Source organism: Manis pentadactyla, chromosome 6, assembly GCF_030020395.1.
Source record: "Manis pentadactyla isolate mManPen7 chromosome 6, mManPen7.hap1, whole genome shotgun sequence".
NCBI lineage: Eukaryota > Metazoa > Chordata > Mammalia > Pholidota > Manidae > Manis > Manis pentadactyla.
Window position 1 is genome coordinate 30,495,572 of NC_080024.1, and position 18,062 is coordinate 30,513,633.

An 18,062-nucleotide genomic window follows, 5' to 3' on the forward strand; every position below is an offset into this window, starting at 1 on the left:
TCCACCTCCCCTTTACCCTGTCACTTCTGTCCTCATCCTCTACCTTATTTTTCTTCCTATAACCTTTATATCTGCCTAATATTATTCATTGGTTTATCATCAGCATAACTTTACTAATTATGAAGAAATTAATGGTTAGGTGCATGGCTGGGAGGGGTTGAGATTCAGGACTAGACAGGGCTGCCGGATAGGATGGCCATTGGTAGAAGCAGCTCAAGCTGCAGGAAATCCTAGCTGGCCCACACGACATGGTATTCAACAGGTATGCGACCATGACAGATGAAAGTTAATAAACGCATTGTCCTGACACATAAGTAGAATGAGACAGACTTCTGAGAGGGAATGGTGTTTGTAGATGGTGTAGATAAGTGAGGCAGTTGGCAATAGGAAAGCCTCTAGGGTGCAGCAGCTCGAGCTCTGGGAGCAGCCAAGTGGGGGACTTTTAAGAGCAAGGCAGGGCGCTGGCCGGGGGCAGTTCTGTGTGGAGTACCAGGCACATTACCAAAAATGTTGCTGGGCTATGAGGCATAAGCTTAGGAGAACAAGACACATGCCTAGAACCAGGTAATTCTGGGAGTCTTACGTGTGGGACTTGTATATATTGGGGTGGAGTTCTCTGACTTCTTGCCTAAGATCCACACCGGTCCTGGAGGGAAAGCCTGGAATGGATGGGTGCCTGGCACCCTGTGGGTACTAGTAGTCACTCATTCACTATTTGTTAATTAAATCATAAAAGTAGACTTCAGGCATTGAGCCCGAAAAGAACTACAGAGGCTGGGAAACAGCCTCTTTTGTTGTCATTTGCGACTTGAGGCTGTATTTGTGTTTGGATTCATGTGTTGGGCTGGAATTAAACTTCTTGAAGTTTCCTGAATTTATGCTTTAATTTTATTCTTTCTTGTTTGGAATTTGATAGCTATTGGTAACTATTGGTAAATAGTGATGATCTTCAAATACTGTTGTCAGCATACTTTTCACATTTTTAATTTTAAGAGTTATTATTGAAATCAAAGGTAACATCAGTTGTAAAAGCACTATTGTTATAAATACCACAGAGAAAGAAAAAATCCTGCATAGTGCATTCTTACCACTTGCAGTTTTTGTTTTATACTTACCAAAAAGGCTTCTTTACACTTAGACATATATTTTTATCTTTATCACTCGTCTTCAGGTGTATTACTTGACATGTGAAAGGCAGTATTCTCTAGGTACACTAACCTGTAACACAGCTACATCTATTTGGTGGTTATTCTTCTTTCTCATTTGGTCATTTCTTTGCAAAAAAGAAGAAAATTGTGATCAGTTCGATCATGAGTATTTGCTTCACTAGTAACAATTTGTACCCTGCTGCTCCCTGTGCCTTTCTACATACACAACAGTTTTTTCTCTTTGTGTAAAATGAACAACGCACATACCTTAATTCAAACGGTGATGGTATAAAGAGCTGTAACCAACTTCGAGCATATGTGGACAGTGCCAACTATAATGATCATCACCTGGCTGGCAGCAGTTACAAGGTGTTGTCCCCAGTGGTGCAGATATTTAAATGTGTGTCTTGAACTTGATGAAATATGGCATTCAGATTTAAGGGCAGTAGCTGAGGAAAGGTAATTATTATATTGTCAGTTTCTTTCTTCCTTACTGCTTTTGCTTCTTTGCCTACTCACTTAATGGCAGCACTTTTATAACACTGTGTCCCCATTGTCCTGTCCCTTTGCCTTGTCTCCCTGGCCCATGTAAATTAGAGGAAGGACTTTCACTGTGTCACAACTTCCAAATCTACATCTCCGTCCCTTCCTTTATCCCTGTGCACCAAGTAGTTTTTCTCTTCCCTCATATGTCAAAGTGTATGTGAGCCAAACGGAATTCTTTCACTTTTCTCCTAACTCTGTTGTGCTGTGCTCTCTCTCTCCCAGCTAGGGGTATCGCCACCTAACAGTCACCCAAACTAGAAACCCTAGAGATGTTTGAAAAGTTTTATATTCCCTTCATCTTCACCATAGCCAGGGAGCTGCCAGATCTTGAGAATTGTGTCTTGTCAGGCCCTTGCTTTTCCATTCCCCCTCACTTTGCCGTTTCTGGCTGTCCATATGGACTGTTGGGATTGCTCTCTGATTGGAACCATTGCCTCCATTTACAAGCCTTTTCTGTCTGTTTCTTTACATTGCTACTGAGATAGTTGGTCCTTTAAAACATTTGCCAAGTCATGTTACTCAGCTCATGGAAAATCATTCCCCATTGCTTATAAAATAAAGTTTAAAATCCTCAACAAGGTATTCAGAGTCATACATGATTTGATCCCTGCCTTCTTTATAGCTTACTTTGTATCTCATCCTTCATTATAACCAAGCGCCAGCTGTTTGCTCTTCTTTTTGTCTGGTTTGTGCTGTCTCCCTTAGCCTAGGATGATCTTCCCCTATGCCAACAACTTAAATTCCTGCTTATCCTTTAGTCCCATAAAACTAAAAATACTTGATTTTCCTTTTGTGCACCCATAGAAGGTTATTATATCATTGTTGCCCAGTTCTCTCTGTACTGTATTTATGTATGCTTGTATTTGTGTTTTTCCCTTGGGAGTAAGTCCTTTGGGAGCACAAATTAAGTGTTATTCATTTTTTTATACTGTAGCACCTATCACAGTGTCTTTACATGTGGGATGAACTATACACACACACATACATATATAGTGAATTGATTTGAGTTAAATAAAAAGATGAAATTTTTATTAATTATCCTTGTACATAGTTTTAGGCATACACTATGTTTTAAGAATTACATAGAATATTAAAAGACATAAATAGTTTCTAGGTGGCTGTTAGGTTTTTCCCAGATAGTCTGTTTAAAAATACCCATGTATTCATTCCACAGGATAATTTCTTGAGAGGAGATAGCTCCCGTAAAGTTCAGCACCAGCAGCAGAGGAAACCCAGGAAAAAAACCAAGCCTCCTGCACTTACCAAAAAACACAAGAAGAAGAGACGGCGTGGACCTCGCCGACCCCAAAAACCCATTCCCCCTGCAGTCCCCCAGGGGAACCTCAGCATGCCCACCAGCGTCTCACTGCCAGTGGAGGCCGCTCAGATTCGGTCAGTGACAGCACTAGAGTTTACATTTCCTTCTCGCATTCTGACTGTGGTCACAACACACAGCTTCATTTACTTTCCTAGCATTGGAATTTGGCTGCAGAAACCTTTTGGTGTATCATCCCAGACTTTCTAGTTTTCAGTACAATTTTTACCAAATCACCTGACTGGGTTTTAGAGCTGAAGTAAAGCTTTTGATTATAACAAAGAAAGCAGATGCTGAAATTGAGACTTTGCCTACTTTCAGATCTTTCTGTTTTATCTGAAATTCCACATACATTCCAACAGAAATACTCCATTAGAAATTTGATGTGATTCTAGTTTTGGCAGGTATAGGCATTTTGACCAGATCAAGAAGCTTGTTTTAGCTAACCATTTTGGTTTAATCTGCTTATTTCATTTAAAAAAATTACTTTGGCCAGATTTGAAATCCCACTGAAAAAGTATTAAGACACTCTTGATACACCAAATTGTAATTCATTCTACTGATTTGAAGTAAAACTATTATCTCAAAATGGTTGTCTTAATCATGGTTTAAGGTTGTAGAAATACACGACTGCATATGGTAAGGTCTACCTTTTTGCCTTCAAATTTCCTTCTCTATAGTAAGAAAGGAGATGTTTTGAGTTAGATTTCCCATGTCGTGTTTGGTGAGCGTATCTTGGTGGTGGTAGTGGGAGGTGGCAGGGGAGGAGTAGGACCAACGCTGTCGTCTGCCCCAGGAGCCCGTCCACGCCAGAACTGAGTGCTGATGAGTTACCGGACGACATTGCCAATGAGATCACTGACATTCCGCATGACTTGGAATTGAACCAGGAGGACTTTGCAGACGTCCTGCCACGGCTACCTGATGACTTACAAGATTTTGATTTTTTTGAAGGTATGGCCAATATTTGGGTGCAAGAAGACTGGTTTTTAAAATGAGTTTTTAAAAAGGAAAATAATTTTCTTGAGATATGTTTGATGTAATCTTCTTCACAAATAATATCTTTCACTAAAGGTAGAAAAGGTAACATGTCTAACACTAGTTTACCCTTTTCAGAAGGTAGGGAATATACAATGCCATTAACCATATTACAGGCTTAGTAGGTTCATAGTTTGATAGCTAGGTTTATAACTTCATTGTTTTAAAATGAGTAATTTTACTTTAGTTCACTTTTGAACAAAGACCTGACTTTAGAAGCCTTTTAGAACTTGTCCTGATTTTAATACCCGACCCTATACTCCAGTTGAAGTGCACTTGTCTGAACAAAATTTGCTTAATCCCACCACTTCTCTAGTGGTTTTGGGGGAAATCTTTTATGTTCTTAGACTGTTTCTTTCACCATTAAAGATTGAATATTTTTGTGGTGATTAATCAAATTACTAAGAGTATATATTTTTATAGTGGAAGTGAAATCAGTATAGGCCCATGGGCTTCCATGTTACAAAAATTAGAAATGGGAGAAAAACGAAAGAGAAGTATTAGGGAGTAATGCAAAAGCATTTTAAAAGAAAACCTATGAAAAGAGTTGAGTGCTTAGTGTGCGCTGATATGTATGAATTTCTGTATTCTAGTCTTCACAGCTGCCCTCCAGCTGGAGGAATCCTAAAGTAGAAGAACTGAGGTGGATGACTCCTACACAGCCTTTTGTCTCACATCAGAACTGATACGATATGTTCTCCATTTTAATAACTTTAATATGACTTTAGGTAGAAAACATGTGTAATCAAACAGTAACTGTGAGTTTTAAATTGGTAATCCTGAGAAGCCCTAAAAAGTTAACACTTCTATATGGTGGTTTTTCAGAGTACCATAAATAGACTGAAGATGACGTTTCAGACCTGGCCTGCAGATTAATACTCCGCTTATTTCTTCCAATCCCTGGGGAACTTCTCTTTCCAAAGGGACTACTCAGCTTAATAGAATATTGCTAAAAATAATTCAAATTACGATTTTCATGGTATAGGACAGGTTAAAGACTCTGCTGATTTTCAATGGCTTTTGTTTACACAGGAAAGAATGGAGACCTCCTCCCCACTACCGAAGAGGCCGAGGAACTTGAACGGGCCTTGCAGGCTGTAACTTCTCTCGAGTGCCTGAGTACCATTGGAGTACTTACCCAGCCGGATGGTGTGCCAGTCCAGGAGCTGTCCGACAGAGGAATAGGGGTGTTCTCCACGGGTACTGGAGCTTCCGGAATTCAGTCTTTGAGCCGAGAAGTAAACACAGATCTGGGGGAGCTATTGAATGGGCGTATAGTACATGATAATTTCTCTAGTCTAGAGCTGGATGAGAACCTGCTCCGTTCTGCTACCTTGTCTAACCCACCTACACCCCTGGCAGGGCAGATCCAGGGGCAGTTCTCTGCCCCAGCCAACGTTGGCCTTACTTCTGCCACTCTGATGAGCCAGAGTGCACTTGGGGAGAGAGCCTTCCCAGGACAGTTCCATGGACTTCATGACGGCAGCCATGCCTCCCAGAGGCCACATCCTGCCCAGCTGCTGAGCAAGGCAGATGACCTAATCACCTCACGACAGCAATACAGCAGTGACCATTCACACTCCTCGCCCCATGGAAGCCATTATGATAGTGAGCACGTGCCGTCTCCCTACAGCGACCATATCACCTCTCCCCACACGACGACATCTTACTCTGGTGATAATATGGCAGCTACCTTTTCAGCAGAGATACCCATCATGGCGCAGCACTTGCTCCCAACCCAACTTGAGGTGCCACTTGGAGGAGTCGTAAACCCCAGAACTCACTGGGGCAATCTCCCTGTCAGCCTTGGAGATGCCTCTCCATTTAGCAACCTTCTTGGCGCAGATGGACATCTTCTTTCCACTTCCCTCTCCACACCACCCACCACTTCGAACTCAGAGACCACACAGCCTGCCTTCGCCACCGTGACCCCCAGCAGCTCCAGTGTGCTTCCGGGGTTACCGCAGACCAGCTTCAGTGGCATGGGGCCCTCTGCAGAACTCATGGCCTCCACCTCTCCCAAGCAGCAGCTCCCTCAGTTCAGCGCAGCCTTTGGCCACCAGCTGAGTTCTCACAGTGGCATTCCTAAGGACCTGCAGCCCAGCCACAGCTCTATAGCGCCTCCTACAGGCTTCACAGTAACAGGTGCCACAGCTACAAGTACCAATAATGTATCTTCTCCCTTCACCTCCCCTAACTGAGCGTGTCTGTGTGTTTGCAGGCAGGTGGGGAAGCTGGTATTTTCTATCTTTGTTTCCTCTTTATCATCTCTTTGCCCTTTTCCTGAAGAAGATTTTAAAAACAATAGATGGGGACTAGAGGGGAGCTCCCTTTCCCAGTTAAACAAGTCACCCTGCAGTGGGCCTTGCTTCAGTGTTCACATGTGCTCCTTTGCACTGGTGCTCATCCCCTCCTGGCAGGTTCACTCTACCCCAGTGGTTTCCTATTGGCTCAGCACAGTGACTGGAGAGAATTGATGTTTAGCAGCAAGTCCTAGAAGTGGAAGATACCTCAGATTACCTGTGCCCTTTACTATTTCCTAGTATTCTGATCAATGTTTCCATTCTATTACCAGGTCTTTACATAGGTGGGTCTGAACAGAATAATCCTATCCATTGAGTTCCTGTGTTAAGAGAAGCAAATGATGTGTAGAGGCAGACCAAGGCTCTGATGTAACACCAACTGCTAAACACACAAAGCCAGGATTCCATTCCTAATTGCAATCATGTTTAATTAAAGAGAAAAAAATTAGTCTCTTGACGCCTGTGTGTATGTGTATGCCCACTTGTGTGTTTTTGTGCCGGGCAGGAAGCAGCTGTCCCATTGTAATTTTTTTTCCTAATGAGTATAAGGCCCTTCCTTCTTTCCCACATCTCACAACCCTGGTAATGTTGTTCATTCTTTACCACTGAGTTAAAACTAAGTTTCCTGAATAGGGAGGGTGGTGGTCTGGTCGTGTGAATAGCACAACCCTTTTCTGCTAAGTTATCTTGGAACACAGAGAGCTAAATTCTTGTCAGTGCCGTGGGGGTGTCGTGAAAAGCTTTCCTGGAGTGGCCACAGGGTTGCCGAGATTCTGATATCTGGTGGTTATATTGCCTTTTTAGACATGCATTTGTTTCTAAATCCCTCTCTCATGGAATACATTTGCAAGATGTAATTAAAATATTTTGATGTGAAAAGCGGGATAGGTCAGATTTGGAAAGATGGGATCTGTGAACTCCTTGATCCATCTTTTGCTTTTGAATTTTTCATGTTTACAGTAGTGATTCTTTGGTAAGATTTGTAAAATGTTGAAGACACTTGTAGAATCAATGTATGAATCGTGAAGTGATACGTAATATCTGAAGGATACACATTTTAAAGTTTCTTTCAAAGCAGAATATGGAAATTAGACATAAATTTTACCCATCCTTTGGTACTTTTAAAACAATTTAAGTACTTAGGTTTAAGTTTTGGGAAATCTTTCTAAAGTACCAGAATTTTAAGGTTAAAAATTAATATTGGGTAGTTTAGTTAAGTTGATGACTTCGAAATGAATATGTGATGTTTCTTTTTACCTGCCTTCTCCCCTGGCCCCCCTCCCCAAGGGTGGAACTGGATTTTAAAGGCATCTGTACTCTGCTTTTGCTGAGAAGTTTCACTGTCCTCTAAGATACCATTGGCTATTTATACCTGAGTCTAGTCTAATTTACATATATATATTTTAAAAGATGAGTAGAGAGAACATATCTATTAATGATGTGATATAATAATTCATTTGTCAGGGAATATTTGATCTTAATTCCTTTTCAACAGGTAAAGAGTTGGATGTATTTTCCTACTTCCTATGTGTATTCTCTTTATGCCATGCTAATTCTAACCAGTCCCTTCTTTTGAAAGCTTTTTTTTCTCTGCTTTTTAAAGGAATGATGGTGATCAGCAGGCATTATGCAGATAACCACGTGCCTGAAATTATGGAGGGGAAATGTCACATGACTATGAAATCATTGTATGCCCTATTTTATATTTATTGAAGTTTCTTTTTGTGGGCCAAAAATATGTTTGTAATATATTTAGTTTTTTTTTAATCATGGTAATTGGAAGATTTATTTTTAATAGCTTTGCCTTTTTTGCAGATTGAGAAATTTCTGAATTATAAATTATGCCACAAAGCAAAATTATATTTGGTATCACCATAAATTTCTATTCTGCATGGTGAGAACAAATAATTTGAATATTTCTCACCTGTGAACCTATGTTAGTAAGCTTTTTTATTTTAATGTACTGTAATGAAGTGATTATGAGTAGTTATCTCTGCTCAAAAAGTGTCATTTAGCTTGCTAAACTCCTCCCACATCCCATTGCAATCACTGCTAGATAACTGTTCATTCCTAACGATTCCACTTAGTTTCCATGGTGTACTAATTAAAGGTTGTAGCAGAGCAGCACATTGACTTTATCAGCCCTTCCTTGACAGCAAAGGGAAAGTCATGGGTAGTCAGTTGTAAAGTTTCTGGCTATTTCTCCCTCATAGTAGCTGCTTAGACTTCTTCAGTTATCAAAACTGAGTTTGCAGTAAGTTGCACATCTTATTCTTTACAATTTTCTGTTCTATGTGCATTTAAAAGCCCTTTTCTGCTTTCTAGTAAGGAGGCATGAAATGATCAGGAATGTTGCCAGTTACAGCTTCACACCAAAAACTTTTTGAGTGCATTCATTTTTGTTTAGATGCCCGTGATGATAGCTGAGGAAAGGGCACCTGTACAAAGTACCAGTGTAGGTTTGAGGAATTAGAAAAAAACAAATTTTTCCTCTCATTTATGTACTTCAGAACAAATACATCTGAGCTTGCCGTTTGCTTTGCTCTTGCTGTTTCTTGTGAGTCCTTTTTTGGAAGAGAGAAGTTACCTGAACCAGAGACATCCTTTTTATTTTCTTGTAGCTAATGGAGCAATTCTAGTCTATTAATAGTAGGTTTGCTGTTAATATGTAAGGAAAGGAATGAAGTGTCTTTTACTCCAGAAATAAGAAAATTAGTGTCTTCTAAAATAGCGCTTATGCTATATAGTGAGGCAATACTGGAATCAGAAACAAGTTTTATGTAAGGTCCTAAGTAGGTGGAAACTAGCTTTTTATACTAGTGTTAAACTCATGAAAAATAGTGGCAGAGTTCACTCTGTTTCTGCAGTTCTTTGGGACCATTTGTAAAGGCCAGTTAGATTGTGTTAATGTGATAAAATATACAAAGTTGCTGCAGTTAATGGATACATTCTGCTCTGAGCATCTGAATTCCTTTCTAATACATGGTATTCACTGGCTGTGATCTATAGCATCTGAAGAAAAGCATTTTTCTCTCCTTCCCTGTCTGCATAATTGCTAATATTATTTTGATTGAAGTACTTAAGACATTGTTTTTTCCCTCTGTAAAATGGCTTAGCAATTTGCACATCTGGGTAGGTTCTATAGCTAGTAAACAATTCACAATAGTAAATAGCAGTTACACTTAACCCACCAAATGGCAGACTATGCAAAGGTTTTCTAATTATCGTCACATAGCTTATACAGCGAAGGATTATTTTCTCTAGTAACCTACCATGTGAGATACAACTGCTTTATAAATGACTTCCTGAGCAGTTTCATGTTGGCAGGCAGTGTGGTGTGTCTAGTGTCCCTCCATGAAAAATTAGAATAAATGAGAAGCAAACAAAGGTATGAAGAGTAAGTTGGAAAGCGTTTTGTTCCTTCTTTCCTTAAAATTGTAGTTACTGTTTTGAGTGGCTTAAGGCTAAAGAAAGTACTTTATCTTTGCCAAATAATTTATAAGTTTTATTTCTTAAATAAGCCCAATCTCTCAGCTGCAAGTTAAGAATGATCATTCTCTGTGACTAACACTAAAGCTTTTCTTAACAGAGCTTGTTTGCAATCCATGACCACAGTCCACAGAGGCAAGGACAGTTCTTTGATATGGAAGGAGACAATTCCGTGATACATACAGGTGGTGCCCTATCTGTTCAATTTCTTCATATGTGAAAGGATTTCCATTTCTTTTGACCTGTACCATTCAGTTTTTATCAATTGGCACTAGAATTTGAGTAGGTAACTCCCACACTCTCAGTTCTTTGTTACTTGCTGGTAAGCTTTCCTGTGCCCTTGAATCATGGGGCTGGTGGAGGTGGTTGGTAGTGTTTGTGTGAGGCAATCACTTTGTCTCCAAGTTAGTTCAAAAGATGTGGTATTGCAAAAACATGAGGATATTAATAACACTAAGTTGATTATTTATTAGGTTTGAAATTCATTAAATTTTTTTGAGTGTCTAATTTCCAGTTTCTTTCAAATCTTTCTTTTTTAGCCTTCTTTTAACATTCTATTAAATTTCATTTTTAATCTGATATATATGGAATAATCTAATACAATGGTCTTCCAAAGGGTCAACAGAACTCTGCAGTTCAATGAGGTGATTTAAAGGATTCCTTCAAAGAAACTGTTACACTGAATAGCCTTTGTCTGTATCTCTTTCGTCAATGACACCTTCATCGCTCCAAGGAGTTTTTCCTGATGAGAAATACTTTTCTTGGGAGTAGGGGTGTGATGTGAGAATATATACATATAATAGAACATAGAATTTTTTTTTTCTCAGTACACTGAAAATAATTGAATCTTTACTGGCATTCTATAGAAAGGTAAAACAATTTAATGATTTACCAATGTCTTGAACTTTATAAGCTTTCCAGTCTCATATTCTGGAGGAAACCAACATTCATGTTTAATAGATTATAGTAACATTTAAAATGCTGTCTTTTAGAAGATTTGTAACAAAATGCCAGTGAAGGTTGTATTTGAATATCTAGTAAGTATTTTCACCTGACTGGTGAGTTAGGAAAGAAAACATAAAAACATAAGTGAATAATTAGCGTCTCTCCTAATAACCAGTGTCATCAATGCAAAAATTGTGGGTCAAACTAAGCCTTATTTCCAAATAGCAAAAATTTTCTCTTCACTCCAGCTCTTATTTTTTGTTATCTTTCCTTTCTCTGCACTGGGACACAGAGCTAATAAATGTGGCATGGCATTTCAGAGAGAGAGCAAATTTGGGAACCTTTCTTTACCCTAGGTTCCCAAATCTAGAAACGTTTGGTGACTTTGAATGGCAGATTTTTTGTGATCTGAAGTTTAGTCTGAAAAACAAACTTCTTAGAAAAAAACCTGTGTCACTCTAAGTAAGCTCTGTAGGGCAGCCAGCTTCCCTTCCTTTTTCCCTTCTGCCCGCTTGCCTCAACCCACCCCAGGTACTGAAGTTTGCACACATACATGTGCGCGCGCACACACACACACGTGACCTGTACTGATCCTGACCTAAGAGTAATAGATCTTTTTCTTTCACTTGTTTTTGTTTTGTTTTTTGTTTCTGTTTTTTAAACTGGGGACCACTGAAGTAAGCTCTAGATGCATCCAAAGTTCCCCTTGGAAAAATTTTCATCATGCAGTGCCAAAGGTTCCAGTGCAGCTAAATGCCACACCATTGCTTTTCCTTGGGTAATAGACTGATTTGCCCTGAAATGACTCCACCCTGCATCGTTAAGATACAGTTGGCTTCAGCGGATTAGTGTGGAAGTGATGGAAAGTTTGGTACTTGCGATATTGTCTTCATCTGCTCAGAAGGGTTGAAATCAGTTCCTCCCAACAGTGACAATTCTTTTCACTGTATAGTGTTGAGTATGTCTCAGGGATTCCTTGTGGAAATTAGGGCACTAATTTAAAAAATTAGTTTTTAAAATAAAACAGTTTTCAAAGAAGCTAAAGGTGACTCATCATTGAAGAGAGCGCAAGAAAGAGAACACATTTGGTTTTGTCGCCCAGTGTCTTGCATAGGACCCTTTCCTTTCTCCTCCCGGCTCTCATCTCAGCTTCAGCATAGAGACTCTTTTCCCATCACGCACAGCTTTAAAACTTTTATTTAAAAATATCCTTTCCCAATGAACTTTCAGAATACTTATTGTAGATTTTAAGAGAAAAGGTATATTAATTTATGCTATTAACATCACCTCATAAATTATAAGTTTTATACTAAAGCTGTATTGAGTGTAATGAATTATGTTGCCTATGTGTTTAATAGCTACAAAGTGATATATGAACTCTTTTTTTTTTTTGACAAAACAAACTAGTGAAGCACCTTTTTACACTGGATCTCTGCCGTGTCAAGGTGTATAGCTATCCTTTGCTACCTTGCAGATATATAAAATAAAAGGATATCCTGGGGCCTCAAAATGTAAAACACCTTTAGACCATTTATTACTGCTCATAGAACTGTTGAGAGTCATGTTTCTTTAGTAAATGATCTGTGGTTTACATTTAAGATGGCTAGAAGCTTAGTTACAGGGTAAATAGAAATAAGTACATAGATCAAGTAAAACTCCCAACTACTGTAGCTGGAATTTGTAAACTAAGGTTTGAAGACCTCTTTTATTTCCTATGGATTTGTTCATTAATTTACAGTTTATTCTGTAAGTTGGGAAGTAAAACAGAGAAAATAATAACTATAGATGTTCTCAGTGTCTTATTCAGGAACTTTTTATCCCTCCTCACTAAGGAATTCCCACTGTGACTTAAAATAGAATTGATTACTTGTGTGCTTGTGTATGTCTGTGTTTTTACACACATGCAGAAATATACATCGGGGGGCACATGTGTGAGATGAATGTGTGCTTAGGTAAAACTAGAGAAAGGTAACAATATATTGTGGAAATATGATTTATTTAGCTGAGGGTATTGGAGTTATTTTCTCATCGTCTTTGTTGTATAAATACACCAAATTTTTCATTATGTTATCTTGTGTTAAAAGGCTAGCTCTGATATCATGTACATTTTATTTTAACCTTTTGATTAACTTATATTATGCTGTGTTTTTTTAAATGACATGAGAAACAGCAGGTTATAAGACCAGCCTCTCACTTTTGGGCATAAAAATGTGAGAGAGAGAGAGAGACAGACCCAGATGTGAGCTGTGTTTTTCTTTTGGGGTGATGGGACCAGAAATCAGTTGAAACTTTTGTGTGTGTGTTTCAATAGTAGATTCTTCATATTCTGAGTTAGAAAATATTGTTGACCATCTTGTCTTGGTGAAGTTAAGAAAATTATAGGCCTTTTATAAGAATGTCATTTTTGGAGGGGCTGCTTTGTTCAAAGAGTTGGTGGGATCATTTCACTGTACATATTTCAAAGCTGGGATGATTTCAGTTTTTCCAAAAATTTTTCAAAAACTACTCAGTTGTGCTATTAATTATAAAGTTAGCCTGTCCCCCTGCCCCCATATTTTCCTATATGAAAATAAGCTACTTTGGAGTTTTACATGATTCATGTAGAATTTAAAATATATATATATTTCTGTATTTTGAGTTTAGTCATTTTGCTATGCATTCATTACTGGAGTTATCTGGTGGTCTAAAATAATCTAAACTAGAGTTGTTATTGAATGCTCCAACCAGATTTACTTTTAATATAAAAAACATGTACTTTGAAATATGTCAAAACAACTTCTGATAATACACATGAATTTGTAGTTATCTTTGAAGCCTCCTTCATCTTAGTTATAGTCAAGACCTAGGAAAGCTTTATATGTTGTTCCTTTTATAGTTGTACTTTTGCAGCATCTCCCAGTTTCATTCATTCTTGTTTTATGGATTAAAAAGACATTTGCAAATTCCTTGTACATATGCATGCAAACGAAAGAATGGAGTTTGTATTGGTGCCATTTCTCCCTTCAGTTACTGGTTAATGGGATTTGCTATAATAAATTTCCCCTGATTGAAGGGTGAAATTAGACCCTTTTGTGTATATCTGTACAGAGATGTGTATATGGGGTGTGGTGGCACTTTGCTGAATGTGAACTTGCCTTGTCAAATGGAAAGATTGAGAAGTATTATGTTTATTTATACATTTGTATAAATCTATATATACACGTATGTATATGTGTGTGTATAGATAAAGCTAAATACATATATTTCCCTAAAAATGTGTGTGTATAATAGATAAACAGCTTCTGTTAAGCAAGATTATATGTCTATGGAAAGTTTGGATTATTCTGTAAGCAAGAGGAGGTGACAGTCTAGAGTACATCATCAGGGCATACTGAGATGGAAGTCCTTTGGGTTATAGTCTTCTTTATGATTATTGTAAGTGAATTCCTGTTAGAACTATTCTTCCTTGCCAATTCCACTATTCTTCATCTTCACTACCTTCTAAATCAGTCTCTCATCATTTAAAAATCACATTTCATTGTCTTTTTTTCCCTTAACTTCTCAGTTCTTTTAAGGATCTTTATCTCTGAAATTTCCCAGAAGATATAAATGTTGACAGTATTTTCCTTAGTAATCTTGAGAATTGGGCATTCAACTTTGTCTCAAAAATGAACAAATAAAAAACCAACAAACAAAACTAATTTGGAAGTTTTACTTACATAATTTTGGGACCTTTTACCTAAATTGAAAAAACATAATTACGATTTTTTTCATTGATATTAGTGTTAGATTTATTTCCTCATTTCTTGTCATTAGTAATTTTTCAAAAATTTGGTTTACTTTGTGATTTAATCATAAATCTACCATTTTCATTTTAATGGAGAGCGTACAAAGTCACATGTATGCCTCTTGAATTCTTTAACTCATTTTACTCATGATTAAATTACTTTAATGAATCCTTACATAATGAATACTGCTATAGTTCCTTTAGACTTTTCACATTTGTGACATTGTCTTTTAACTTAGCTGCAGCTCTCTAGAAAACTTGCATCCCTATATATTGTGCCTTTAAAGCTCTTATGCACACACAGACGGAAGTGTATATATACATGTTGGAGCATGTGTACATATACTTTGGTATATACTCACACAGTATGTCTCTAGTATATATTGTGGGAGTGGATATAGAGATATTCAAAGGCAATGAAATGTTGCTCTCTAGATATATATGTATATAAATAGTGTTGATATACTGTATATACACATGTATATGTATGAGTTTTAAATGGCAATCTTTTACATTTAGCAAAATGCTGCCCCTACTGGAATATTGCCACTGCAGTGGCAGTTGTATGTAATGATTTAAAAATACATTGTCAAAAATTATTTAAAGAACATTTAAAAGTCTCATCTAAAAAGACATCCACATGTTATTTATTTATCTTCCTTTTCCTTTTATTATTATTATTTTTTAAATGAAAGGGAGACTGTGATTTTTAGAAATGTCATCTGTTCCATGGGAGAAAGAGCTGGAGATTCACCAGAGGAACTTTGTGCTGTTTTTTCCTCTCTCTGAAATGGAGATTACCACAAACCAGGCTGTTTTTTCCCCTTATAAAGCAATCCTAACATTTCCATTAGTGTATGTCATCTACCATCTTCTTAATTCACCAATTTGCCTCTTCCTTTCATTAATAAATAATGAACATTGAGATCATTTTGCCCGGGGGAGATTAACTACCCTCTAGGTGCAGGGAAATATATCACCTCATTGTTATTCGGCCTTGTTCAAAATTCAACTTTGAGAGAAGGCAGCGCTCATGAAGCTGTCTTAAAGCATGTTTTACATTTAGTTAAAGGTCCCAGACTTTTTTTAAAATTCCAAGTCTGCATGCACTTGACATAGATTTAATTCTTGTTCCCCACAGCTTCAGGTGATTTTCATTAATATATAAATTTGACACACTGAACGAAAAAATGTTAAGAAAAAACTGTTCAGATTTATTTTGTGATGAGTTGGCAACAGGTTATATTTCAAGACCTTAACAGAGAGAGGAACGTAGTGGATGATCCTAAATTGTAAGACGTCACCAAAAGCAGTGGTGTCAGAGGACCCGTGAAGACAGATGGATAGGCTGGGCTTTGAGCAACGGCACAGAGTCGCATAGCTGGGGCTCGGTGTCCGAAGCGGCCTGTCAAAAAACGCCTCTGGGCAGTTGCAGTGGGAAATCAAAGGTGAGGTAGCTTATTTGAAACCAGTAAATGACAGGCTGCGCAGTTTTAAAATCTCTTCTAACCGAGTAACTGCATGGTAGCAAGGACTAGCAGTTCTCAACCCTTCTTTTTCAGTGTTCTCATTCACCTTGGCACAAAAGAATGCTTAACAGGTCGTACGTTAAAAATATTTACAAAAAAAACCAAACAAAAACAAAACCAAGTTGCTTAAAGGGAACTTACAAACTGAGGATCTTCTCTGCAGCTTTGCTAATAGTGGCCGGAAGCTTAGTTACATGCCCAAAAGCTAGGAGCCTCTCGTTTCTGCACGGACTGTAGAAACAAAGTGAGATTGGCAGGTCTGGGTAAGAGCCCCCAGTTCCCACAGAAGGGCATAGCTATGGCATTGGGCATGGTGTTGCTGGGGGAGACCACATTTTGGGAAACGATGGGCTTTGGGTTTGTAATTTCCCTTTAAACAAGAAGAGATGGCTCACATTTTCCATATATATCTCAATGAATGTACTGTATTACTGTTTTAAAAATTTGATGAAATAATGGATTGGTCTCCTTTTGTTATCTGGTCCTTGTTTAATTTGTTTAAGGGTTTTTGTATACAAAAGTTTACATTTTTATGTATATTTTTCTTGTGTAAAAACTGATGTAATATGTGTATAAAACACTGTATGTATTATCTGTATATAGTGTGACAATGATTTTTCTTTCTTTCTTTTGGATGTATTAATAAATCTTGCTGTGAAGTAGCCTTGTTTTTGGTATGAGTCCCTTGGATGTTGATGGAAGCTGTCAATCTAGGGTAGGTATTTTTTTCTCCTTTGTTATTTAAACAGTGAATTTTATCAGGAACTCTAGGGAGATAAATAATGGTTCTTTATGGTTAGATTAACAATGGTTAATATTTGTAATAGCTGTGGATCAATTAAATGCTATCCAAAGTGACTTGAAATCCAACCAGAAGTTGCATTTGAGATTGTTATATGCTGTAATGGAGGTCTTACAAGCGGATTTCTATTTCATATATTCAGAAGCCCATTCTTTCTTCATTTTCATAGCTTCACAAGTATAAAAACAACTTTGTATTGTATTACTAAGTTAAAAAAAACTTGAAGAAACATTCTTTTCCTTTAAAGCATTGCCGAGTGCCTGCCTTGTATCTCCTTGGAAATGAATTTTTGGAACTTTTCATTTCCTGTGCTCTTTTGTTGGTGAGGGATTTTGTGGTACATACAGAGACAAGAACAAAATTCACGCCCCAAAAGTAGTAATCTCCTAATCACACATTCCTTTTGAAGAGATTCACTACAAAAAAAAAAAATTAGTTTTGAAGCATTTGGACTTGTTCCCCGTGGTCTCTAATCCGGGCATGGTTAAAATACCTTGTAAAATCCTACTTTGCTTCTCTGAAAAAAATGAACAGTTCTGAGACTAGAAGCAGATTTTGCCATAGTGCTAGTGAACTGGCCAGCAGGAACGGAACGTCCATCCACTTCTCTGCTTGTGAAATCAACTAGGTATGAAGAAGAGTGTGTGAAATTGGTCTATCCATTTCTTCAGTTTTATCAAATTCCATTCTAAACTCTTTTTACTTAAAAGTGCTTTTTAAAATATCTCCACAAATGCAGAAACTTTGGAGATTGTGCTAAGTTCTTGATTTAATTTTTTAAAAACAGCTCTGAGACAAGCTTATTAGATGTTTGACATGAGGCCACATCTTCAACGTGGTGGGTACTGAGAGCCTGTGAATTGCCAAATGGAAGCAAGAACGAGTATAGAAGAGAAAGTATTTTCTTAACTCCTCCTCTTAGATTATCTCCACCTTCCTCTTCTGCTTAATTAACAATAATTCTTAAAAAGAAAAAAAAACCTCTATTGTTTAAAAAACCTGCGTACTTGCATTTAATTTGTACCTTTCAGCAATGTATGGACCTGAACATTAGGTGGTGGTATTTCAATCCTTTCGTATAACTAGTTTCCAGAAAATTCTTTTTTAAAGTTACTATAGGCAGTTATTTTTCCTACTTTAAATACCTGTGATGGAGACATGCCTGTTGCTTAGCAGTGTGA

The 18,062-nt window shown here is 37.7% G+C and overlaps 1 protein-coding gene across 8 annotated transcripts in view; it reads left to right on the forward strand.

Annotated features, from left to right (window-relative positions):
• INO80D (INO80 complex subunit D) overlaps positions 1-16,743 on the forward strand; it is a 75,901-nt gene extending 59,158 nt beyond the window's left edge. For 7 of the 8 annotated variants that reach the window (XM_036927952.2, XM_036927949.2, XM_057503655.1 and 4 more), the window contains 3 exons: positions 2,869-3,086; positions 3,806-3,963; positions 5,080-16,743. In XM_036927952.2, coding sequence (XP_036783847.1) covers positions 2,869-3,086; positions 3,806-3,963; positions 5,080-6,248 — 1,545 coding nt within the window. In that variant the 3' untranslated portion in view covers positions 6,249-16,743. The remainder of the gene's footprint in view (positions 1-2,868; positions 3,087-3,805; positions 3,964-5,079) is intronic. The other variant, XM_036927954.2, reaches the window with a different exon arrangement.
• Positions 16,744-18,062: the final 1,319 nt, after the last annotated feature.